Below are 25,854 nucleotides of genomic sequence, written 5' to 3'. Positions count from 1 at the left end.
CCACTAGCTGTGTCTCTGGGAGCAAATGAGTTAAACAGTTTGAACCTCATTTTCTTCAATGAGTTAAACAGTTTGAACCTCATTGTCTTCCTCAGTGAAGGCAGAATAGTAATTGCACCCTGTCTTTATCGCAGGCTTGCTCTGATGGTTGTGAGGCTTGGCGTGAAAATGCTTTGCAGTCTGAAGGGCTGTGCCAATGGGACAGCTCCTGTCTGGAGCTGATTCTTCTCAACCTTGCAGCCCAGACCTGTTGCCCTGCTGCCTCTGCCCTGAGAACCCTATTCCCTGCTCCTGTCCATTCATTCCCTCTGTCACTGTGCCTATGCTGTTCACACAACCATAGTTTATCTCTGAGGGAGAGTTACAGAGTCCTGGGGCAGCCCCTGGCATGTTCATACACACTAACCATTGGATCACGCACTCACGGTGTCCATAGAAGAGACAAACAGGGCAAATACCGCAACTTAGTGGCTCAGGGTGCTGCTCCAAGAAGCAGACAGACATGGGTGGAAATCCTTTCTCTACTGAAGTCTGGAGTTCTCACCTAAGTGAGTACTGTAACAGTACTTATGCCACAGGGTTTGGGGGAAAGCTGTTAAAAAAAAAATCATGCGCACTTTGGGAGGCCGACACGGGCGGATCACGAGGTCAGAAGATGGAGACCATCCTGGCTAACACGGTGAAACCCCGTCTCTACTAAAAAAAAATACAAAAAACTAGCCGGGCGAGGTGGCGGGCGCCTATAGTCCCAGCTACTCGGGAGGCTGAAGCAGGAGAATGGCGGGAACCCGGGAGGCGGAGCTTGCAGTGAGCCGAGATGGCGCCACCGCACTCCAGCCTGGGCGACAGAGCGAGACTCCGCCTCAACAACAACAACAACAAAAAAATCATGTAAATTCATTCAACAAGTAATTTTGAGCACCTCCTATAGGCCAGGAAGTTTCCTCATCTGTAAAGTAGGGATAACAATGCCCACCTCAGCAGGTGGAAATGAGGATGAAATGAGATAATGGCATGAAAGTACTTAACACGCTTGACACAAACTAATTGCTCAAAAATTAACACTCACACATACACCCTTGTAAGGTAGATACTATTATTGTCCCATTTGACAAATGAAGAACACAGAGGGGTTTTATAACCTTCTCCAGGCCAGTCAGGTGCTAGTGAAGCAGCTGGGACTCTGGCAGGATGAAATGCGCTTATCAGCCCATGACAGATAGTAAACATTCAGTAAGTTGTAGCTATTTATATTATCAGCCCAAAGGTCTTAAGATTCGGCTCTATGCACAATGGCTGTTCTGTAAATATCAGTGGGATTATTTGTCTTGCTGGATAAATGAATACTGCCCCATTGCCCCAAAGGTTTCCACTTTTTAGCTTATCCATTCCCTAGTAGCTGAACTGTGATTTTGTCATCAGAGCCTCAGAGCCAACCTGAGAGTATAAATTCACATCTAGGCATTGTTCATATTCTCTCTCTTAAAACCTGGTCCTTTGAAAACACAATCACATTTATTTATAATAAAAGTGCTTTATGACTTGTTTGCCCTCTACATTCCCTTTGCTCTCTGGGGAAGGATGCTGACAGGCAATGAGCCTTTGCTTTAGCTACTGGGCTGGGACCGTAATTAACTGCCAAGGAGGTGTAGCCAGCCAGGGGCAGCCAGCAGAGAAAAGGACAAGGCTGTGTGTGCTCATTTAAGAGGCTGGCTGCCAGTCAATCGTCAGAGGAAGGGGAGATTATGCTTGGCCTGAGGGCTTAGACAACAGTGCCAGGCCCAAGATAAACAGGCAGCCTGGTTCAAACTTGAGAGTTACCCATTTTAAAAGGCTTGAATATGTGGAGTATTGGCAGTGTTGAAGTCCTCAGAGTCTCTGTTTCTGGGAATCTCATCAGTTTGTTCTCTGGAAAGCAGCAGCAGTTTAGGGTTCCCGGTCACGAGATTGACAAGCTTCTTCCTAGGAATGTAGATTGTCATCCTGTCGTAACTACAATTAAAGAAAGGAGTCCGCCTCCCTTGAAGTGTGATGTTGCTGCAGGGAGAGTTAAGGCCAATGAAATGTTTATAGATTGTCAGACCTGGATGGAATCTTACAGTGGAGTGTTTATCAACGTGAAGCCTGGAAGTCATCTGCATCTGTAGTGCATCGGAATTGCCTGGGCTGCTTTACCGAATACAAGTCCTGGTTTTCACCTGACTACTTTATCAGAATTCTTGGATTGTGGGCTCAGGAATCTTAATATTTAATCAGGTCCCCCAGGTTATACCATTGCACAGTGATGCTTGACAAACCCAGATATGGAGAAGCAGATTCAGTCATCTGAATTACAGATAGAGACACTGAGACATTTAAATTCATCTCCAAGGAGAGAGAAAGACAAATAATGCCCCACATCTTCTGACTCTCAAACAAATGCTGTTCTAAAACGACATCATGTTCCCTTTGGCTTCACGGAAACTAAAAAATTTCCTTCACAAATTTTACATTACCGTCTCTTTATCTAAGGTCAAGGCTTAGCTTAGGCAGCGGACAAGAGGCTTTGGCAGATCCAAAGGCCACTTATTATTGTTAAAATGAGGAGAAATAGATTTGGGGAGAAATAACAAATTAAAATTTAATAATGATGTCAAGGAAGAAGAGGTAGATAAAAATTGAATAAATATATTTGTTGGCTTGTGACTACTGCTTGTTGATCAAGAATGTTTTCTTACTGTATAATTATCTAAATAAGGCAACTTTATGCAGCCATTGTGGTCTCTGGTTTGCAGGGAGCAAAAACATCTTATGAATGCTGGAGATCTCAAAATGCTTTCCTAGACATGACCCTAGTTGATATTCACACCACCTTGGTGAGATGTGTGTTTGCTTGTCCATTTAGGCAATGGGATTGAGAGAAGTAAAGAGACTTCTAAGTCTAGTTAACAACTGACTTAAATCTAGAGAATAGTAAAAAGAACACCAATGCTGTAATGTTTTGCAAGTTTATTATATGTCAGGCAGCTCTCTGAGCACTTGACATAAATTTTTTTGTTAAATCCTCATAAACACATTATATACTTGTCTAATTCATACCTCAATATAGCTGTAATGTGATGAAGAAACTGAGGTATAAGGAATGCATCATCTTTAAATTATTCCTCTATTCATTCAACAAATACATACTGAGATTTTAAGTTCTTGTGATTATTTAGGCTCTAGGGACACTAAGTAAACTGAATTCCTGCTTTTGTAGAGATTGAGGAGTGACTGCACAAAGCCAGTAAAAAGCAAATGTATAAATTGCTATGAAATAAGCCAAGAATAGGCTATGGGGAGTACCTGAGGATGGGGAAGTGTTCTGTTTTAGAGACTGTGGTCAGACACTTGATGGTTGAGCAGACATCTGAAGGAGGTGAGTGAAGGAGCATGGGGCTGTCCAGGAAGAACAAGTGCAAAGGCCCTAAATGTGATTGGGGTCTCTCTCTTGATCCAGCAAAAATAGGAAACAGAGTGATCAAGAGAGAGAGAAGTGGGAGATGAGTCAAAGAGGGGACCGGAGCTAATATCCTGTAGTGGTAGAGAAAGGTCTTTGACTCTAAGAGAGATAGGAAGCCAGTGGAAGGTACTGGGCAGTGGGGTAACATGATGTGGTACATTTCAGAAGGACTGCTTTGAATGCTCTGGGAGGTATAACCTTTGGAGGGCAAGAGTGGAACTTGCCCAAGGTCATGCAACTATTAAGTGCTTGGCGGTGGTAGGGGGACACTGTCTGAATTTTCATATCTGGCTTCCTGAACCAGGCTTCCAGAGGAGGCTGAGATCTGTCAAGTGAGCATGCTATTCTCACTTTCTGTGTGTCCTGTGCTCAGTTCCCTCCTGCCACATGCAATAAGCTCTCCATGTGTACAGGGATGTTGCCCTCTCTGGCAAAGGGCAGGAGTCCACTGGGGTGGGCCAGCAGGCAGAGCTGTGCTCACTGCATGTGGACAGTCAGAGCTGCTCTTAAGGCCATGGCCTCAGGTAGCCCTCGCTCACCTTGGACTTCTCTTGATGCAGCTCTATCTGAATGTCTGTGAGCTTGGTCCTGAGGTCTTCATTGGCAGCTTGAAGGGCAACAATGAGTGCCTCGGGCTTCTCGCCCTTATTTCGCCCTTTTTTGGACATTGTTCCTTTCTAAATGGAGTCTGTTGGTTTTTAATTTCTTTCAAGCAGGTGCTGCCATGTTACTGTTTCTTATCCTGGAGTACGATGTCTCAGCATCTACTGTGTGGTGCTCCTTGGTAAGGTCTCCTCAACCGCTGCCCTGGAAGCCCTGAGAAGAGGCAGAGATAGTAGTTATTGTTTTGGCAAAGACCTGGTCTAAGTGCCAGTCAGTCTACTCTCAGCCTGAGTTACCTGTAAGAGCCTCCTCCTGAGGCTCTCCTATCCTCAGTATCTCCTGTCCACTTGTACATGAATTTAGAGTGATTTTTTTTTTTTTTTTTTTTTTTGAGACAGAGTCTCGCTCTGTCGCCCAGGCTAGAGTGCAGTGGCCGGATCTCAGCTCACTGCAAGCTCCGCCTCCCGGGTTTATGCCATTCTCCTGCCTCAGCCTCCTGAGTAGCTGGGACTACAGGCGCCTGCCACCTCGCCTGGCTAGTTTTTTGTATTTTTTAGTAGAGATGGGGTTTCACCGTGTTAGCCAGGATGGTCTTGATCTCTTGACCTCATGATCCGCCCGTCTCGGCCTCCCAAAGTGCTGGGATTACAGGCTTGAGCCACCGCGCCCGGCCTAGAGTGATTTTTTTCAAATAGCTAATCTAATTATGTCAATATCTTGCTTAAAATCCTTCACCTGTAAGCATATCTCTTTCATGTCTTGGAGCGTTCTTTTTACCTGAAACTGCTCCCTCTTCTATCCTTATCTCCTCCATGTCATTCACTGATACTCCAACCATAAGGAACATGGTCATTAAAGGAAGTCATCTATGTGTTGACCAGAAAAGGCAGAGAGACCCAACTTTAAGAAAACCCAATATATAGAGACAGGATTACATGTAATAGCTAAACTGTGAGAAGTGAAGAATAACTAGAAATGAATCACTGGATTAACTGAGTCACTCATATATTCATTCATTCATTCAATCAGTTCACTCATTCATAGAGCTCCTTCCATATGCTCTGCTAGGTATGGAATGTTGAAATAGAAAAATAAGTCAGAGTTCCAATGGGAAAAAATTTATCTATTTATCTGTCTATCTATCAGTCAATCACCTATCTATCTATTTACATCACTATCCATAATCTGACAAAATTTTTTTTTAAAAATAGGCATGAATTGTTCCAGAAGTATAGTGACCTCTCTTTCCATCTGGGTTGAATAAGAAAGGCTCACTGAAGAAGACACCAATTGCTTGGAACTTGAGGACTGGGTAAGATGATAACAGACGGAGAAACAGGTGAAGCATCCTGGGCAAAGAAAAAAGCAGGTGCTGAGACAAAACAGAGAGAAATCACAGTGACTATTTGTGGGAAGAAATAGGGCCTGATTAATTACACCCCCAAATGTGGTTGATGGGCACTAATATTGGAAAGGTTTCCCAGAAAGGATAGATGGCGGGGAGGCCTAGAATTCCAAGCTTAGAATGTTGGAAACTTTTTTTTTCACTAAGCAATGGAGAAGCTGTTGAAGTTCTTGGCAGGTGTGCGCCCTAACACAGCAGTACTTTGGTGTGGTTATTCTGGTGGCAGAATGGAGAGAGAATGAATGCAAGAAGACCAGATAGAAGGCAACTGAATTTGTCCAGGTAAAGAATGATGAAAGCCTAATCAGAATTGTGGCAAGAGGAGAGAAAAGGGGTAGGGGTAGGTGGATGTTTCTTGATTAACAAATTCTTGAATACTTCATAGGAATAAGGGGCCCAGAAAAATAGGAATACTAAATCATTAAAGTCAATGGGAAAAACATGACAAGATCCTAGAGAAAGCTTCCTGTGCAACCTTTCAGATAATTGGGCACTGTGTGTGTTGAGGAGCTTCAGTCCAGAGCTGAGGGGAACGCCTGCTGACCACCCATATGCTCCAGCAGCTGCTGCTCCCTTAAGACCCTTGTATCTAGCACTGACAAGCATGCTGGGACCCTGGGCTTTGTGCCATCTGCTCATGAGCACTGAAGCTGTGCTCTTTGAATTCCGTCCCTCGGGGAAGGGGACAGGGAGAGGTTAGGAGATAGAAAGGATGAGACTGTCTGCAGCAGTCATGGAACTGTCCATCACATTCCATCCTGTGCTAGATGCTGGAGTTGTCCTTCATGCTTCCTTTGCAAATCTGGCCAAATTATGAAAGTGCAGGGCTGCGAGGTCTCTGACAGGCCATCTTTTTTTTTTTTTTTTTTTTTGCTTTTAGTCTTGGAATGAATTCAGCAAGCATATACTGAACACTTGTGTGACAAGCACCAATAGGCATAAGGATAAATAAGATAGTACTTACGCTCAAGTAGGTAGTGAGTGAGTAAATTCACATATATGTGTGTGTGTGTGTGTGTGTGTGTATACATATACATATAACAGGTTTCTCTCTATATGTATTTGATTTCTAAATGTTGTTGTTTTTCTGGGCTTTTCCAGATGACTTCCATTGGCCTCCTATATAGCTATGACCCACAGTTCTATATCCATAGCCCTGACCATTATGCAAACACCAGACTTGTATATACATACAACACTTTACTTATCAATCCCACTTGAATATCTGATTGGCATCTCAAACCTAGCATAACTAATACAGATGTCTTTATTACATTAGTCCCCCCAAACCTTATTCTCCCCAGGTTTTTCCTAGATCATTAAATGGCAAAATCACATGTCCAGTTGTACCAGATACAAACTTAGAAATTATATTTTCTTCTATTTTATTCCTTGTGTCTTTTATTCAGTTCACTAAGAAGTTCTGCTTGCTTTGTCTATAAAATATGACCCTCTTTGGCCAATTTCCCTCAAACCTCTAAAGTGCTGCTGGAATACAGAGAAAAAAAGGAGCTTGGGAATAGCGTTATAGTCCCTTCATTATTGTCTTCTTGAATGAAGAACAGGCTTTTCCAAATGCAGACATGAAATGGTAGAGGAAAGAACTTGAGCAAAAACCTGAAGCCACAAATTTGCCTGGTATATTCAGAAAAGGTTGTGAAATGGAAGAAGAGAGACTGAGGTGAGATTTCAAAGGTTGCTGCAAGATAGGCTAGGGAGTTTGGAGTGGATTTTACAGGCCTGAGGAAACATGGCAGCATTTGAACATACATGTAATAATAATAAGAGCTTCTAGTGACTGACTGCTCACAATGAGTCCATCATTGGACTAAGGGCTTAACATACTGTTCTTACTTAATTCTCACAAAATTTAGGGAAAAATGATGAACTGAACTGAAAGATTAGGTAACTTGCCTAAATTGACCAAGTTGATTGGTGGTGATGCTCAGATTCAAATCTAAGCAATCTGAGACTGGGAACCAAACTCTTATTCTCCAGACTGCACTGCCTTGTATTTGCATTTTAGGAAGGTAACTGTGAGTATTACGGAAGATGGTGGAAGAAAGTCAGTTAGGCTGCTTTAATGGTCCATGTGAGAGGTAATACAACCCTCAACAGGTAAAAAGAAAGTGGAAACTTTGACACATGGAGTCATTGATGGAATCACGCCCAATTTTTAAACATTACTACTGGTTTGCACATTCTTCTCTCCCATTGTAAATAATGACTGTGAGTTCTACAGAATTGCTTGTAGGAAAAATGTGCAAAGGGACAGACATAATAGATACATTTTACATCTTAATTTATAATTCTACTTAAAAATGTATTATTATGTGCCAGACTTTATATAGTTTTAGCCTGGGAAGTATTATGAACTTAGTTCCACAAAGGGTGAGGAAAAGGAAAAGGTGAAAAAAAATAGATGCACATTCAGAAAAGAAAAAAGCATCACAGGAAGTTACTGATAGCATCAGCCTGTGGGTGCCTTAAGGTGAGCAACTTCATAGCCACTGTCCTGTACACCCCTCTGGTGGAGGAGAACTTTCCAAACCCTTCTCCAGTTGTAATGGGTGCCTGGCAATCTCGCGGTTCTCATACTCTAATTCTACTGCATCTCTTTTGTCTCCTTGTGCTGCTTTTTTTTTTCTTTTTCTTTTCACAACTTCTTTGAGATATAAGTCACATACTGTAACATTCACACTTTTAAGATGTACAATTCAGTGGTTTTTAGTATATTCACAAGGTTGCATAAACAGCATCACAATCAATTTTAGAGCATTTTCATCACCCCCAAAAGAAACTCTATACCTATTAGCTGTCATTCCACCCAGCTCTCTCAGCCCTAGGCAACCACTAAGTCCATTTAGTGTTTTGTCTCTATTTCGTTTTGTCTCTATGGATTTGTCTGTTCTGGACATTTTGTATAAGTGGAATCATATGACATGTTTTTGTGTGTGTGTGTGTGACTGGCTTCTTCCACTTTAGCATAATGTTTTCCAGGTTCATCCATGTTGTAGCGTGGATTGATACTTCATTTCTATTGCTGAATAATATTCTATTGTAGGGATCAACTGCATCTTATGTATTCATTCATTGCCTGATGGATACTCTTGCTGCCTTTGTGTAAGTGGCTTAAGGCCAGGCTTCTACAGAAGCTGCCAGCCATGACAAGGGACATCACTCTTGAAGGAGTGCAAAAAAGAGACTGCCTGAAGGTATCACTGCACACAGGTGGAACGTTTCTGGACACCCCAAGGTCCTTGCCATTGATGATGTCTGACCCAGCAGATTAACAGGAGGAAGGATAGGAGCCTTGTTCCACTAAGGGTCAATCTCTGTGGGAGCTTTACAACATAAAAAACTTGAGGGAACTTTAAGCGAGCCTTACGTTTCTAGCTCCTAGCTGCATGGTCAGGCAGCAGTATCCCCAGGCAACACTGTGAGGCATCAAATATTTGAATTTTAGCTTACTCTTCAAGCCTTCCACTATTCCTAATCAGGCACCTCCTACAGAGCCTGAGGCTGACTTTCTCTGTAATGGTTTCTATCTCTGATAAAGATATTAGAGAAGTTAGAGACAGCCTCTTAGAAAGTCTTGCTTTTTGAAGATCATTGCTTAAGAGCACACCTTTATGGAGGAATGGATTATTAGTGAAAGAATTACAGCCATCATTCATTCATTTAACAGACATTTATTGAGAAGGTAATATAGTGTAGTATTTTAGAGGAGGGCTTCCTGAATCTTTGGTCTGATTACATCAAAATCTATTTGGGAGCTCTAGTGATAAGAAGCTCCACTTCTAGGGGAGGTTCTGATGTAGCAATTGACACATGATTCTGATACACAGGCATCTTTGAGAATTTTTGATTAAAAGTATGGGCTACGGAGTCCGACAAACCTGTTTAAATCCCACCTCTGCCTTTAGTAGCTATGTGATCTCAAATCACTTAATTCTCTAGGCCTCAGTATTCCTCATCTTTCAAATGGGGTTTGGAGGGATGGGGATATGTAGTATCTATGACATTGGATTGCTTGGCAATTAAATGAAGGGATGTAAGTGATGCTCTTGCACAGCTCACGACACAAGAACTGACCACTTATTGAGTGCTTTCTAGCTCTACTGTTAGCCACAGTAGAGGAAATAAAATACCCTGTAAGCTCTGTCTTCAAGGTGCTTAAATTGAATAAGAATGACAGGGGATGTGTAAAATTATTGATAACTCAAGTTCTGCACTTACGGAGACCTTATATATTAAAAGAGCCCTTTATTTAGGAACTGGCACAAAACTCTTGAGGGAGAGAACCCACTGAGAGAAAAGGAGTGACATCAGCAGAGGAAAATGCAGCCTCTGTCCCTCCTCACCAAGGTTTCTCCTGGCAGACTACTTCTGGAGACCAGGAGTGGGATGCCCCATCTGAAATCATCTTGAATCATCTACTCCCAACAAAGTCCTTTCACATCTTTTAGTGTTTAGGCAGCTTCCAGATCCAATCTTGATAAACAAGTTTTCAGGTCTAAAAATTCCCATTCAGCATTCTTCTTTTTTAATTGACAAGAGTATGTATTTATGGTGTACAACATGATGTTTTGAAATATGTATAATTGTGGAATGTCTAAATCAAGCAAATTATCGTATGCATTAACTCACATACTTATTTTTTTTTTTGTGGTGAGAACCCTTAAAATCTACTTTCCTAGCAACTTTTAAGTATACAACACATTGTTATTAACTATACTCACCATGTTATACAACAGATCTCCATCCAGATGTACTCCTCCTAACTCACTGAAATTTTGTATCTTTTGACCAACGTCTCTCTATTCTTCCCTCCCCACCCGCTCCCCACCTTTTTTTTTTGTTCATTTGTTTGAGACGGAGTCTTGCTCTGTTGCCCAGGCTGGAGTGCAGTGGTGCAAACTTGGCTCACTGCAACCTGTGCCTCCCAGATTCAAGTGATTCTTCTGCCTCAGCCTCCTGAGTAGCTGGGATTACAGGCATGTACCATCACTCTCGGCTAATTTTTGTATTTTTAGTAAAGATTCACCATGTTGGTCAGGCTGGTCTCGAACTCCTGACCTCATGAACTGCCCACCTCAGCCTCCCAAAGTGCTGGGATTACAGGTGTGAGGCACCGCACCTGGCTACCCACCGGCCCCCTTAATCACCATTCCACTCTCTGCTACTCTATGAGTATGACCTTTTCAGATTTTCCATGTAAATGAAATCATACACTATTAGTCTTTCTGTACTTGGCTTATTTTACTTAATATAATGTCCTCTGGGGCTATCCATGTCACAAATGAAAATGTTCTTTGTTTTTAACAGCTGAATAGTACTTTATACTACATTCTCTTCATCCATTTATTTGGTGATGGATACTGAGGTTGATTTCATATCTTGGTTATTGTGAATAATAGCATTATTCTTTTTTAACGACAAACACTGCAATATTAAAATCAAGAAACTGAAAGCATCAAATCAATTTATAAGTATTTACAAATGATGATTCTAAGAGTGTAACTGAGTTGTAACTCAGAGGAGAAATGCTTGAGGAGATGGATACCCCATTCTCCATGATGTACTTATTTCACATTACATGTCTCATGTACTTCATTTATATATATATACCTACTATGTACCCACAAAACTTGAAAATTAAAAAACAACTTTTCAAAAGAAAAAAATAATGAATTCATGCTATCGATCTTAGGTTATAATCCTGGTTGTATACTCTGTCCAGGAAAGTAAAAATATCCTAGAAATACTGTTTTGATGTCCAACTACATTTTATTTATTTATTTATTTATTTATTTATTTATTTATTTATCATGGAATGTCACTCTGTCACTCAGGCTGGAGTGCAGTGGCACAATCTTGGCTCACTGCAACCTCTGCCTCCCAGGTTCAAGTGATTCTCGTGCCTCAGCCTCCCAAGTAGCTGGGATCACAAGCATGCACCACCATGCCTGGCTAATTTTTGTATTTTCAGTAGAGATGGGGTTTCTCCATGCTGTCCAGGCTGGTTTTGAACTCCTGGGCTCAAGAGATCTGCCCACCTTGGCCTCCCAAAGTGCTGGAATTACAGGCGTGAGCCACCATGCTCAGTGTCCAACTACATTTTCTACTGACTCTCACATCATAAAATACCACACAATTCTTTGTCAGAAATGTAGCCACATGTGGTCAACAAAATATGGCCACTATTTACTGAGTGCCCTTCTTGGCTTTTGGTAGATGTTAAAAAGTGCATCATTCCTACCCTTAGGTGGCTTCCAACCTAAAGAGGAGACAAACACCTGCAAAAAGAAAACTAATTCTACAAAGCAGGGAATAGTAAATACTATGAATGTAGCTCAGAGTGGAGTGATAAAGCATGAAGACTTCATAAAAAGGATGGCACTGAGCTGAGCCTGAATGATATTACCTACCTTAATGGAGCTCCCACTCTGTGCCAGGCAATGGCATTAACTCATTGAACTGTTCCAATTAAACTTTGCAGACATTTACTTTTATTGTTTTTTAGATAGGGAAATTGAGGCTCAAAGAGGTTAATTAACTTGTAAAAAATGACACAGTTAAGAAAGAGCAGAGCTGCAACTCAAATGCACATGCCAGTCTCCAAAGCGCCTTAGATATAACATTTTCCTAAAGAGAGGGCAGGATTCAGCGCTGGTTGCTGGTAGGTACAGAGGTGGCAAAGTTGTCAGCTGGGGTTACAAAATAGAATGGTGATTAGTAACAGTTAAGAGTTTGGAATTTGAAATCAAAAACTGGCTTTGAATAAAATTTCCTAGCTGTATATTCTCGAGACGTTGCTTAAACTCTCTAAGCTTCTGTTTCCTCACCGTAAAATAGGAAAAGTGCTGTATTTACCTCATTGAGCTGTTTCAAGGAATAAATGAGTTAAAGTATGTAAAATAACTAGCAAGTTATTATTATCATTGTTATATTTTCTTTTTTATGACCTAATTATCCACTAAACATCATGTTAAGTTGAGAGGGAATAGGAAACTGATTTATCACCTCTTTGTGTTAAAAGGACAGGGCAGAGAAAGCAGAGATCCCTGAAGAGACTAAAGAAATTCATGTTTCTGCTTCTGCGGAAATGGGACCTACATTGACAGGGTCAGTATTCCCAGGGGTCTTGGCTTTGTAGCTGGTTCTGCCCCAAGCTATAAGCTGAATAAAGTCATTATTAATCTCAAGGTTTCCAATATGGCTGTTGCCACTGCATTTGATGTGAAAGCAACTGTTACATAAAATAGCTAACGTTCACATGTATGAAGCTAAATGCTTCAACCCTTTTCTATAATTAATATTTGGACATATCAATTCTAACAAAGCCTTCTTAGTTGCTCTAAGCCTCCCTTCTTTTCCAAAGATGATGTTTTTCAATGAGATGCTATTAGTGCTTAAAATGAATGAAGTAAACTTGCACACTTTATTCCTGGTCACCTGCAGTGACATCCTGTTACTTTTAAAACCCTTTTCCATGCAGGAAAAATGGCACACTGTGTATTCATAAATTCGACACAAAAATTTAATATAAAGGAGAGAGGGCTGCTATTTAAGCCAGTCCAACCTTGAAGTTCTACCTTCTCTTAATAAAGGGAATGTGGTGGCATGGCTATAGGGTCAAAAAGTTTTAATCCATTACATGTCAGTTAGAGAAAAATGAATGTGAAATATCCACATTCAGCACAGTAGAAATTTTGCATCTTTTGGATTGTAAATTTCCAGATTTGTATGTCTTTTTGTTTGTTTTCTCTCTCCTAGTGTATGAAATCACTCTCTTTATCATATCATCATAATAGTTGTTGTTACAAATTATTTAAAGTCAATACACTTTTTCACATGAAAAGAACGCTATATAAATATAACCGAAAAGTTATTACTCATGATAAATAATTTGGATCTCAGGTTTAAAACTTCACATTTGAAATATGTTTCATAAAGTACAGAGAGAAAGCACTCAGCACACATACAAGAGACATCCAACCTCTTTAAGGGGGACTGTCAGGAAAGCTTGGTAGAAGTAATGTCTAAGTTGAGATCCAAAGCAAGTAGTATTCATCCAGAACTGATCTACTAAGCAAACCCTTGACTTTGCTCATGGAATTCTTTGTTTGATTTCCCTTTTCCTCCCTCAACTCCCTGGTGAACTCCATCCTACTCATCTTTTAAGGGCCAGATCAAATGTCATGTCATATCACTTTTCTTCATACCTCTTCACCATACCCCGGGTGGAATAAATTATTCCTTCATCTGGGTTTTCATTTACACTTTGAAGATATTTCTTACAGCATTCATCACTGATTCTTCAATTTATTAACTCACTAAAATACAGATATTCATGAAGTGCCTGGTGGAGGACCTGTGAGTGCTAAGCAAGAGAGACAGCATATTTGCCCACCCTAGAGGAGGAATCAGCAATTTAATACAGTGTGATAATCACCCAGAGGACAAGAGATGGGCATCACAGGAATCTCGGTGAGTCAGGAAAGATTCCTTAGGAAAAGTGACATACTGGCCAGGTGTCGTGGCTCACACTGGTAATCCCAGCACTTTGGGAGGCCGAGACAGGTGGATCACTTGAGTCCAGGAGTTCCAGACCAGCCTGGGCAACATGGAGAAATCTCATCTCTACAAAAAATACAAAACATTAGCTGGGCACAGTGGCAAATGCCTGTAGTCCCAGCTACTTGGGAGGCTGAGGTGAGAAGATCACTTGAACCTGGGAGGTCAAGGTTTCAGTGAGCTGACATCATGCCACTGCACTCCAGTCTGGGTGACAGAATGAACCTCTGTCTAAAGAAAAAAGAAAGAAAGAAAAAGAAAAAGCGACATATATAAGTGAGATCTGTAAAATAAGAAGGAAGGAACCAGCAAGCAGAGGGTTAGGGTGGGAAAGAAGAATACTGTAGGCAGAAGGAATGTTGAGCATGAAGGTCTAGAGGTAAAAGAGAGTAAGAATGATGCTCTGGAGAGAAATACTGGCAAGAGTTTTGCGAGTGAACAGAAAAATGGCAAGACGTGAGCTTGGAGAGGTAAGCAGTGGCAGATGGTAGAGGGTAGTCTAAACTATGTCAAAGATATGGACTTCATCCACAAATCAATGTGTAGTCACTGAAGGATTTCACATAGGGGAGTGACTTGATGAAATGTTGGTTTTAATAATAGTCCCGTGGCAGTAGAAGGTAGAGCGAACTAAGAAGGTGAACACAGGTGTACAAAGAACAGTTAGGAGAATGTGGCCATAATCCAGTATATATACAGAACGATAACTATTCAATAGTTATTATTTAGGTGACTAAGTCCCAGTTAAGAGTAAAACTGTGTTATTCATCTTTGTGCTCATTGTACCTGTCCACAATGACTACCATGAAGTTCAGTCTAATTCACATTGATCCAGATCCAAGGAAAACACGAGATTGAATGATATGTTTTGTAATTTCTACAGAGACCATTTATAATAAGTTTTATTATGGGAAATTTCTTTTATTTTGCAGGAGCCCTTGAACGGCTATTTCAGGCAAAAGTTACAGCTTGATGTAACACTGGAACAAACAATAAAATTAAATGTATTCTTCTTTAAGCCATGTGCTGACATTTCTTAATCCTTGCCCCCATCCATCATAGTCTCAAGCTTAATTTCACTCCGCAGCACTGGGTAAGTCATCTTGTATCGGTACTCTTTTGTCTGGATTTAGAAGGCTTTTGCTAGGATGAATTTAACAAAGTAAGTCTTTAAGTGTCATATAGTCTTATTTTATTGTCCTTTTTCTCTGAATTCAAAGTATTTTACAGCTGTTGCAGAGTAAGAAGTGTCAACTTCATTGGACACGAGGGAGAAATCTCAAATACAGCGGGAAGCAATTATGTATTCAAGGTCAGGCAGAGCAAGAAGCATGCATCAGAGCTCCCACCTAAAGCAGGCAATTGCTGTATATGTGCACAGTTACTAAAAACAATCTGGCGACCAGGTGTGATGGCTCATGCCTGTAATCCCAGCACTTTGGGAGGCCAAGGCAGGCAGATCGCTTGAGGTCAGATCACTTTGAGATCAACCTGGCCAACATGATGAAACCCCATCTCTACTAAAATTACAAAAATTTGTTGGGCGTGGTGGCACATGCCTGTAATCTCAGCTACTCGGAAGGTTGAGGCACGAGAATCACTTGAACCCGGGACGCGGAGGCTGCAGTGAGCCCAGATCATACCACTGCACCCTAGCCTGGGAAACAGAGCAAGACTTTGTCTTAAAAACAAAACAAAACCAAAATAATAACAACAACAACAAACCCTAGCATGTAAAGTTGAAGAAAATGCCCAAATTATTGGAGGGAGTGGCTTTCATAGAACATATTTATAACTGACAGCAAGATTTTCTATTTTAGGCATAAGTGAAGCATATATAACCTATTCTGTTGTTTCCTTGGTGACTGTTTTTAAGGGCCTTGAATTTTTAAAAAAAGCTATCATAAAGCCACCTTTTCAAGGTGTCAGACATGAGCAGAAATGTCTATATATAGGTGAATAATGTGTGCCTGCTACTTAAAACAGGCAGAACAATTTCAATATAAAGATGTATACTGATTAATATTACTTAAGTAAAAGTAAATGAAGGTTGGATAAAATAGCTTTTGGATATATTACATAGTTCTATTATAAAGAATTGCATTTAATTTTCCATCTTTACATAACAGAAAGTGGCTATTAGTATTTTCCCTATGTTGTGCTATGGTATACGTAATATAGCAATACATTAAAGAGCAATACAGATCTGTTTTTAACATTGAAGATTCTTTTTTGAGTTTTGTCCCAGGGGTCAGTGCTCACCTACATTTTCTATACAGTTGATGGGATCTTCAAAGCAAGACTGTTAGGCTGACGAATGGAAGGTAATCAACCTATCCACATAGGCCAAATTCCATAGGAAAATCACTTCAGGAATCAGACCATCAACTATCTTTTAGACCATAATTATAAGCAAAGCATTGTGGTACAGTTGAAGATAATACGATATGTATCTACCAAAAAAGCCTGCATATTCTAAGTGCCAAAGAACACACACACACAGACACACACAGACACACACACACACACACACACACTGAGAACAAGAGGAATTGTATCATGAGGCCAAGACTATATCTGGCTCCCTGTTAAATCTCAGTGTCTAATGTAGTATTGGGCACAGCTAAATTCTGAAAAAAATACTTCTGAATCAATAGATGACTTCACCAAAACAGAAGATTTTATGGTTAAGGCTGGGAAATGAAGGGTGAGTAGGAGGGATTGAGGAAAGTTAAAATGGTAAGACAAGTGGAGATAAATATGAGGAATAAATTGTAGATCACTATGTTTGGTATGGAAAGTTTAATCTGAGAAACCAATAGATGTGCAGTTAGAAAAATAAACTGAAGGCAAACTATATATGTCTTGCCTGCCTAGGTAGTGAATTTGCATTTGATTTAATAATTACTGGGAATGTGATAAATATTTTTAAGAGAGGAGGCATGCTCTATTTTTTTTCTAAGAAGGACTAATCTTGAAGTTATATGCAGAGCAGAAAGGAAGAAAAAGAAATTAAAGGCTGTAGGTCCTGATAGAAATCTACTGCAAATGTTCAGAGATAAAAAGTGAAGCTTGGATTACAATGGAGGAGTAGAAGAGCTTTTCTCTTTCCTAAGCTAAAGGAACTTATTCATCTCACCATTATCATTTTCTTCATCATTCAACATTTTCTCTTTAGAGAGCACTTGGTGGGTGCTGACCACTGTATAGTGCAGCAATTTATGTGCATCCTGCCATTTCATACTTAAAACAAGATTATGAGATACATGGAGTTATTACTTGAGGTAATAGGAGGTCAATCCCTTACGCAAAGTCACAGTGCTAGCAAAATGACATAATTAGGATGCGTTTGAGCCTGAAGCTTCTTAGTGCTTCTCTCAAGCTAGTATGTAAGGTAGAAAACATCTATATAGTGTGCTCATTACTGGGCAACAGTCAAAGAGAGAAGGAAAGGTTGAAGATGATACCCAACTCTTGGTAAGGGACATTGGAAGAATGTAGGGTAACATCAATGAACTCAGTAAGATCAATGGAGTCATCCATGTGCTTCAAAATAACAAAGGTAATATTTTCAGGGGGCTTACTATAAGCTAGGCACTATAGTAAATGATCTATATTAACTATTATATTAAGGAAAAAGAAGAAATACAGATTATGCAAAACTGTAGGTGGTAAATAGCAAAGGCAGTACATAATAACATGGCTAGCCTTACTCCGGAGCCCGTAAGCCCAACTGTACCAGAAACACTGTACTAGAAATACTTCAGTTTGCTTTTAGAGAAATCACATTTGAGGGAAAGCAGTACCATCTTCTTACTATTTATTGATTTACCTACTTTAAAAAGTTTATTCCACACCGTATTTGAAAGCAATTTCTAAGCACTTTATAGAAATAAACTTCAACATAATGTGATGTAAGGCATTTAAAGTAGATAGCATATATGTTTATATATATAAAGATAGGTGTTCAAATAGCAGTAGTTTTTTTTTAAATGGCAGATGATCAGAGATCTTAATTTAAAATAATCGAGGCTTTTCTTTTCCTTAGGATTTCTATAATTGTTGTATAGCTTCTGTAATCAGAATAAAATAATGTTTCTGGCAATGGCGCAGGGTGGCGGGTATGGTGGGAAGCAACACAGAAGAATTCAGTGAGGAAAGTGGAGCAAAGGGAAAATAAGGGTAGACAAGCAGCCGAAGCTAGGAGTGAGGCTGGAACACAATGGCCTTGCTTTCGACATAACATCATGAAAAGCTGGAATTAATGCAAACATAGGGACTTCGTTCCGAATCTGAAATGCTTTAGGCTTTCAAGTGCCTCTCCTCTTCATTGAACAGAGAACCAGCCATTAGTCACAGCGAGTCACAGCACAATTGTCCACTCTGCAAAACCTGACTTAATTGGAATCAACAAGGCCAGAACAAACTTCTGAATGTATGCCAGCCTCTTTTCATGAAGGGACTGTGCAGTCAATTAGATTGGAGCTTGAATAAATCATTTTTTTTGGAAATCAGTGAGGGGGCACCGTTTTCCATTAAATCTACCTTTCTCAGGGAAGCCAGCCTCTCACGCATATCTTACCCAACTCAAGGGTACAAATCACTCAAGGAAATAAATTGGATACCCTGTAATATTCACTTTTTCCCCTTCAATGTCTCTATCACGTATTTGTTCTGTAGAAGCAGGGATTTCCCTGGTCCTGCTCACCACTGTATCCGCAGCACTTAGCACAGTGCCTCATATTAGGAACTCTAAAATGTTTGCTGAAGGGGTACCTGAATGGAACCAAAATGAAATTATCATTGGCAAGTGTAAAGAACTCTTTAAAACCACAAAATTTTAATATTGTTCTTCCAAAGCATAGACCACTACAGCATGACATGTCACTTATCATTGAGTTAACCAAATGTTGTTCTATCCACGTTATACTCTGTAGTATATTAATTGTATTTATATACTTAAAAATTGAGCAATATATTTCCAAATGTAAGAAATTTATATTTGAGAAACACATTTTCCTCCCAGCATTTTCTTTATTACCTGGCACAGGAAATTAGGAATTATAATTTCTCATTTTAAGTTTTAAGTTATTTCTATAGACACCTTGTTAGGAAAAACAAATCTCTCCAGGGCTCATAATTTTTTCTTACATATCTTAAAATCTCAGAAGATTCTGGGGCCATTGTTTTCTTTTTGTATAGTAAGCAATCTTTGATATTCCAAAGCCCTGGAGTCCCGGCCTATAATATTCTAGATCATCATAGCATTTGTAAAGATAATTATTATTCTTCATCCACTTACTCACCTCCTACTGTGACAGATGAATACCGCCACTACTGCTAATCATCATCATAATTATCATTATTGACCATTTACTACTGCTGGTCACTGTGCAAATCTATTTACATGTATTATCTTTTTAATGCTCTGAAGTGAGTGTTAAAAATCATCTTCCAGCCCTGAATATATGATTTATGAATCCTCTCTACAACTCTTCCCCCCTGGGAGAGACCAACATGTAAATAATGAACTGCAGGCCTGAAGTTGTAATGAGTGCTGCAACAGAGAAGCAAACCAGGCACTACTGGTGCTTAGAGGAGGAGCTCCAAGTCCCTGGGAAGGACAGAGAGGGTGTCTAACAGAAGGGATGGCTAAGCTGAGTCTTGAAAGATGAGAGAGGATTTGCCCTGTGGTCCTGGCAATAAAGAAGAATTGAGTAAATATTATGTAAGAAAATTTAGTAAGAATTATGGATGTATCAAGACTGTTGATTAGCTTGGAGTTAGAGGTAAGACGCAGAAAGAGGAGAGAATTTAGAAAGTGCTCATTTTTCTATCTGATGTAAAACTGGTATTAAACTGGTCTATTCTTATATCTCACATGACAGGTAAAACATTTAATTTGGGAGAAGTCTGTTCTATTTTCTGAACTGTAGAATGGAAAGAAGCTATTTAATAATAACTCTATTGCCATCTTTCTACATGCCAAGCACAGTATTTGCCACTGTATATGGATTAACTGATTAAAACAAATCCATGAGGTAGACATCATTTTTCAGTTACGCAAAAGAGAAAATTAAAACTTTTAAATTTGCCCAATGTCATGCAACTTGTATGCCTAGGAGACATTAATTGACTCAATTAATGTTTTTTGAGAGCCTGTGATGTGTCTGACAAAATTCAAAATCAGTTCAGCCTGATTCCAAAACATTTGTTTTAACCGCTGCATGGTCCTTGCCTTTCCCTTAGGACCAGAAACACAACACTCTTTTTCATACCTATTATTGCCTTTAGAACTCTCAGATGGCTTACAAACAAGACATGTTCTCTAGAAGACAAAGTGTAAGGCCATTAAACACATTTGCTGTCCAGAGCATTATTAAGATTTAACACAAGGCTGTGTATCATTCATCATCATAATGTTCTGAGCACTGATTGAATTAATCGCTTAGGGCTTTTCACTTAGAAATCCCATTTCTTAGGGTGGTTATAAACTAGCAGTTAATATTTTTCCTATGTGAAATAGGGTTCAGACAAGGGAGTGCTTTAATCCTGCAAAACCGTATGCACAACATAACTATTACATCGTAAAATGATCACATGAGATAGATAGATAATTAAATAAGAGGGGATTTCGTGCCTAAATCTAGTGTTGTGGTTGAAAACTTTCTTATGATGTTGCACTGGTTGCTTCATAGAGTCTGATTAAATGCAACTAATAATAAATAATAATCATTAATATTTCCCTTTTAATCATTCACATAACAAAGACTTAGTGAAGACAAATGATTGACCTTCTGCTCAGTGTTGGTAAGCAATGGGGACAGGATTTAATCTAAGCTGTTAGATTCTAGGACCCATTCTCTTAACCATATCACTATAGTCCCACCCTTAAAGGATGGAGGCGATAGTCACATGGAATAAGGCCAGGAAAGCGTTTAGCATGATATGTGTCAGGTAAGTGCTCTGTTCTAAAATCAGCTTCTTCAACAAATATGTATTGAACACTGCATAGCTGCCAAGCACTGTACTTGGTATGGAAGATACAGCAGTGAATAAATAAAACAGACATACATTGTTGGCTCAGGGAGCTACTATGTTAGTTGGAGACTCACACAGTAAGCATGCTAAGTAAATATACTGTGCTAGATTATGATAATGTGCTATGGGAAATAATAATACCAAACAGAGGTCGACAGGAAGGATCCAGGTGGGGTTGTGATTTTAGATCCGAGAAAGCCTAAGTAGCTGCTATTTGATTAAAGGCTGATGCCTGGGGGGAAAGCGTGCCAGGGTAGTGAGGAAGTAGTACAAGACCTCCACAGTGAGCAGAGATGTCCAAGTTCCAGGAACTTCAGGGAGCCAGGGAGGCTGGAGGAATGAGTGAGCTAGGACAGCAGCCAACTAGAGGGCAGACATTAATGGGAGGGTGTTGTGTGCAGACCATGCTGTGCTTTTTAGGCCATTTTGCATTGATTTAAGCTTTTACTCAGAGTGGGTAGGAAGCCACAGGAGGAGTTAAGAGGGGCAGTGCCCTGATCTGACTTAGCTTTTAACATTTTGCTCTGACTGCTCTAGTAAAAGGAGAAGACTGAGCATAAGGGTGGAATTAAGTGAACTGGTTTGGAAAACTGCAAAAATCCAGCTTGGAGATGGTAGCAGCTTAGACCAGAGTGGAAGCAAGGGAGGTGGTGATAGGACTAGATACAAACTGATGGTAATCCTTTTTAGGTGGATGTTTCATCAGAATCATGGGATCAGTAAGTTGAGCTGAGATGCAGAGCCACATTGATCTGATGATGTATTAAACAGTACATGTTACTGTTTGTTCCTAAAATGTATAAAGCTCCCACTCTAAGCAGGGCATTGTGCCAGGCACTGCAGCTAAAACACTCTGAGGGTGTCCATGCCCTCAGAGAGTTGTCCTCCTATTAAGAGGATAATAGTTACACCATAACTGTATGTGGTTGCAGAATATGGCTATAGCACATTTGTTCAATGAATATTCACTGCATACAGTTTTAGGGGTTGGAGATAGAGCTGAGGATAGAATAAACAAACATCCTTGCTTTCCTGGAGTATATACTCAAGCAGAGTAAAAATAAAAAATCAGCAAGATAACTATGTAAGTTATATAGTATGTTAAAAGATAATAATGAGAGACTTCATGATGATATTGACCACACCTGTGCAACACTGTCATAGTGAAAAACTAGAAACAATGCACTGTCCATGTAAAGGGGAACAGCTTGGGCTAGACGCAGTGGCTCACATCTATAATCCCAGCACTTTTGGAGATTGTGGCGAGGGGATCACTTGAGACCAGAAGTTTGAGACCAGCCTAGGCAACATTATGAAACCCTGTTTCCACAAACAAATATTGTTAGGCATGGTATTTCTGAGGCTGAGGTGGGAGGATCATTGGAGCCCAGAAGGTTGAGGGTGCAGTGAGTTATTATGGCACCACTGCACTCCAGCCTGGGTGACAGAGTGAAACATTGTCCCTAAAAAAAACTTAAAAAACTAAAATAAAAAAGGGACCAGCATTATATAGTGGTATGTCCAGTCTTTACATTACTATGCAAGAGTTTAAAAATACATAGGAAGATGTACATGAACCAACGAGGCTAGCTGCACCTCAAAACATTTCAAGAGCAAGATGACGAATGAAGTCCAAAGTATAATGTCATTCATGTAAAAAACTAAAGATATATATATATATATATATATATATATATATATATGCACATGTGCACACATATCTATGTGGACCTATATTTATATACGTGCATAAAAACATTTTGAAAAGATATATGAGGTAACAGGGTCCATCTCATTGAGGGATCAAAAAGTCCTCCTGGATGCCTCACAAGGTTCATTGCAAACCCTCTGGGGAATGTGTCTCAGGTGAGTGTGCAGCTCATTCTCCAGCGCTTTGTGGCCATTGCATGACGCACACTGTGTGGCCCTCAGCAGGATAAACCCAACCTTGACCATAACTCTGACAAATTATGTACCTGAATCTGTTTCTGGAAATGCTGAGACCCTTTGGGTACACAGGATGAGTCCTGGGTGAAAATGGAATTTCTCCTCTCTCCCCTGTCTCCACCACCTTCCTGGGGGTAGGTGCCTGAAGCTCTATTCTGGTTTCCTTCTCCTCATGGGTTATCATCTTACCCACTCATTCGGCCTTCTCCAGATTGGTTAATGTGATGAACTACTCCAGTCAAAGCGCTAGCTGATAGGGAGATTGGTATTTTAAAACTCTCTCATCCCCTAAATACATGAGTTTTATTTTAAAAGTGGGATAGGAAATACAAGCATTGCATAAGATTGTATATGAGAAAATACTGTTACCCATAAACCACTGTAAATATATTCCATTATTAAAATGATTAATATTTGCTCTCCCACCCTCTCCATTGTGCACAGATGAAATGTTATTGTTACTATTAACCTTCTCTCCTCCTCCACTGTACACAGACTGGGGAATGCTATTAATAGTTTCCCCGCATACCCCACCCAGCTCCTTCTGTTACTGTGAAGTAATTTGGATGAACTATGCTAGGCGTAAAAGGCCAAGGATTTTTCATCTTCCCTATTCCAAGTAGCATTCTTTCTCCTTATTGTTGAAATTTACAAAATACTTGAATACTATGCAGACGCTATAATCACCTCACCTTTTATATGAAAAAATTGGGGCTCAGAATCGTGCACTTACCCAAGGCTGCACAAAGCTATGATTTAACACAAGCCTTCTCCCAAACCTTGTGTTCATGTAGCACAACCCAAGCTTTGGCCCTGAAGGATTCTTTATCACATAGACTTTTTCTCCTAAAGTCTAGCCCAGAAGAGAGGAGTGTTTGCTTCTCTTTTGACTGAATCAATCTTTTGATTGAATTACAATCAATTTGGGGGTTAAACTTTTTATCAGATAAACAGAATTTCATAAAATCAAAGTAATTAAGCATATCTGCTGTGGTGGCCCCTTCTCAAATAAATCCTTTCTACTAACAACATTTTCAAGAACTTGGTTTTTGAAGTTCCAGATAGGTGAAGCTTATGATGGACACTGGATTAATAGCTTCTCTTCATCTGCAGCTTGGCTGCAGCAATTCCCACATCTCCTCTCCCAAGACAACCAATTAATATTTTTAAATTGGTATAAGAACAGCCAGGCTAGAACCTAGCTCTTCTTCTGGTGTCAAATGTGATCACTCTCATTCAACCTCAGATTTAATGTTGACTTGTCTGCTGGAAATCACTACTGCCTACACTGGGAAAATACTAAGTTTAAAAAAAAAAAAAACTCCTTTAATAATCCATTTTGGCTACAGAGGATAAAGTTGATTTTCCAGGGAGATGCCAGAAGCTTGTGCTCTTTTTGGGTGTCTCTCATCTTGTCTTTGTGGTTAATTGTGGAGTCACAGTCACACCATGGGCAACTAAAATAGGAACAGGACTCCTTGATGGGCTGTCTATACTCCAAGCAGTCATTACCCCAGGTCAGGACTTCCTGAGAAATAAAGAGGGTGTACTGGAAAATGAGCAAGCCAACAAGATTCCTACAGATCCTATAATTGTCCGGTGAAATTGATAGGCTACTCTTGTCAAAGCTGCTGTTTGGCATTCTCCCTTCCTGTCTCTCCCTCCCTCCTGGTGACTGGCAATTTCCATCTGCAGCTTTTACAATTTGATGTGTAATTTGGCCTCTCATGTCTCCCTGAATGTGCCTTTGTGTCACTTCTACTTTTGAGGCTGCATCTTTCTTAAACTTATCTCTTGGTATTGTTCAGATTCACTCTTCTTTGCTATTGAACAGCCAGAATTCATCTTTAAAAAATTTACTGTGAAAATAAAAACAACTGTCACATGAAGAAAATAAAACACAGAGAACTAAACTGTTTTGTCAGGCATAGAAATTAAATTTTAAGTCTGTTGTACTTTTCATGGAAGTATGCACATATGGGCTCAGAGCTTATCAAATTGTGACAAATTTTGTGTTTGTTTAAGGTTTTACACTGGAGGCTGAGTAACTTGGAGGCACAGGATAATAAAAGCACATGCAAGCAAGCCAATTTGTTTTATATGTAACCATTTAAGATTCAGGATCAGAAGGATTTTCTCCCTTCATTCTCAAATTTCTGCTAGGCATGAGTATTCATGATCAAGCTAGACTCAAAACAAACTAACAATACGTTAAGTATTAACACCCAGGATTCTTATGGAATGATTTTTTTTTGTACTAAGTTTGGCAGTTTATAGACAGTTGCCAATGATCCAACTAAATTAAGTGCTCTTGAATACAAGCTTAAATAAAGAAAAACCTATTTAGTAGTGAGAGGCTAAAAAAGAAAAGAAAAGCAAAATGGCACCAATTGCCCAGCTTCCTTCCACACCTACCTCTGAGGTAGAAGACTCTCAAGGATCCAGACTTCCCTTTCATAGACTCCAGATAGATGAGGTTTATGACGGACACTGGATTAATGGCTTCTGTTAGTCTGCAGCTTGGCTATATCAGTTCCCACATTTCCTGTCTCGAGAGAGCCAGATGAATAGGATTCCTCCTTAGGGCATTATTGAATGGCAATGGCACTTCTCCAATAGCAGCATCCCTAGCATGGGCATCAGGCCCAGATATTTATTATATGTTCTTCCATAGCTTCTGACAAGCAAGCAAGTAAGCTTTGCTTTTCTCATTTCTTCCTCTATTGTTATGCAAGTGAAAGGTAGGGGTGTGTGTGTGTGTGTGTGTGTGAAAGAGAGAGACAGAGAAAGAGAGAAC

General features: G+C 39.9%; 1 protein-coding gene across 6 annotated transcripts in view; it reads right to left on the bottom strand.

Annotated features, from left to right (window-relative positions):
* Window positions 1–25,854, bottom strand: part of JAKMIP2 (janus kinase and microtubule interacting protein 2) — a 188,108-nt gene that overhangs the window by 81,165 nt on the left and 81,089 nt on the right. For 2 of the 6 annotated variants that reach the window (XM_023226956.1, XM_023226957.1), the window contains 2 exons: window positions 25,473–25,602; window positions 4,021–4,297 (listed from right to left, as the gene is read on the bottom strand). The exons of 1 other annotated variant lie outside the window; for it this stretch is intronic. In XM_023226956.1, coding sequence (XP_023082724.1) covers window positions 4,021–4,149 — 129 coding nt within the window. In that variant the 5' untranslated portion in view covers window positions 4,150–4,297; window positions 25,473–25,602. Of the gene's footprint in view, window positions 1–4,020; window positions 4,298–25,472; window positions 25,607–25,854 lie in introns of all 6 variants that reach the window. 3 more of the 6 variants (XM_023226954.1, XM_023226958.1, XM_023226955.1) reach the window with 2 other exon arrangements.

Source organism: Piliocolobus tephrosceles, chromosome 4 (genome assembly GCF_002776525.5).
Source record: "Piliocolobus tephrosceles isolate RC106 chromosome 4, ASM277652v3, whole genome shotgun sequence".
NCBI lineage: Eukaryota > Metazoa > Chordata > Mammalia > Primates > Cercopithecidae > Piliocolobus > Piliocolobus tephrosceles.
The sequence above is the reverse complement of the archived record's forward strand: the minus strand, read 5'-3'. Positions and strand labels throughout refer to the sequence as shown.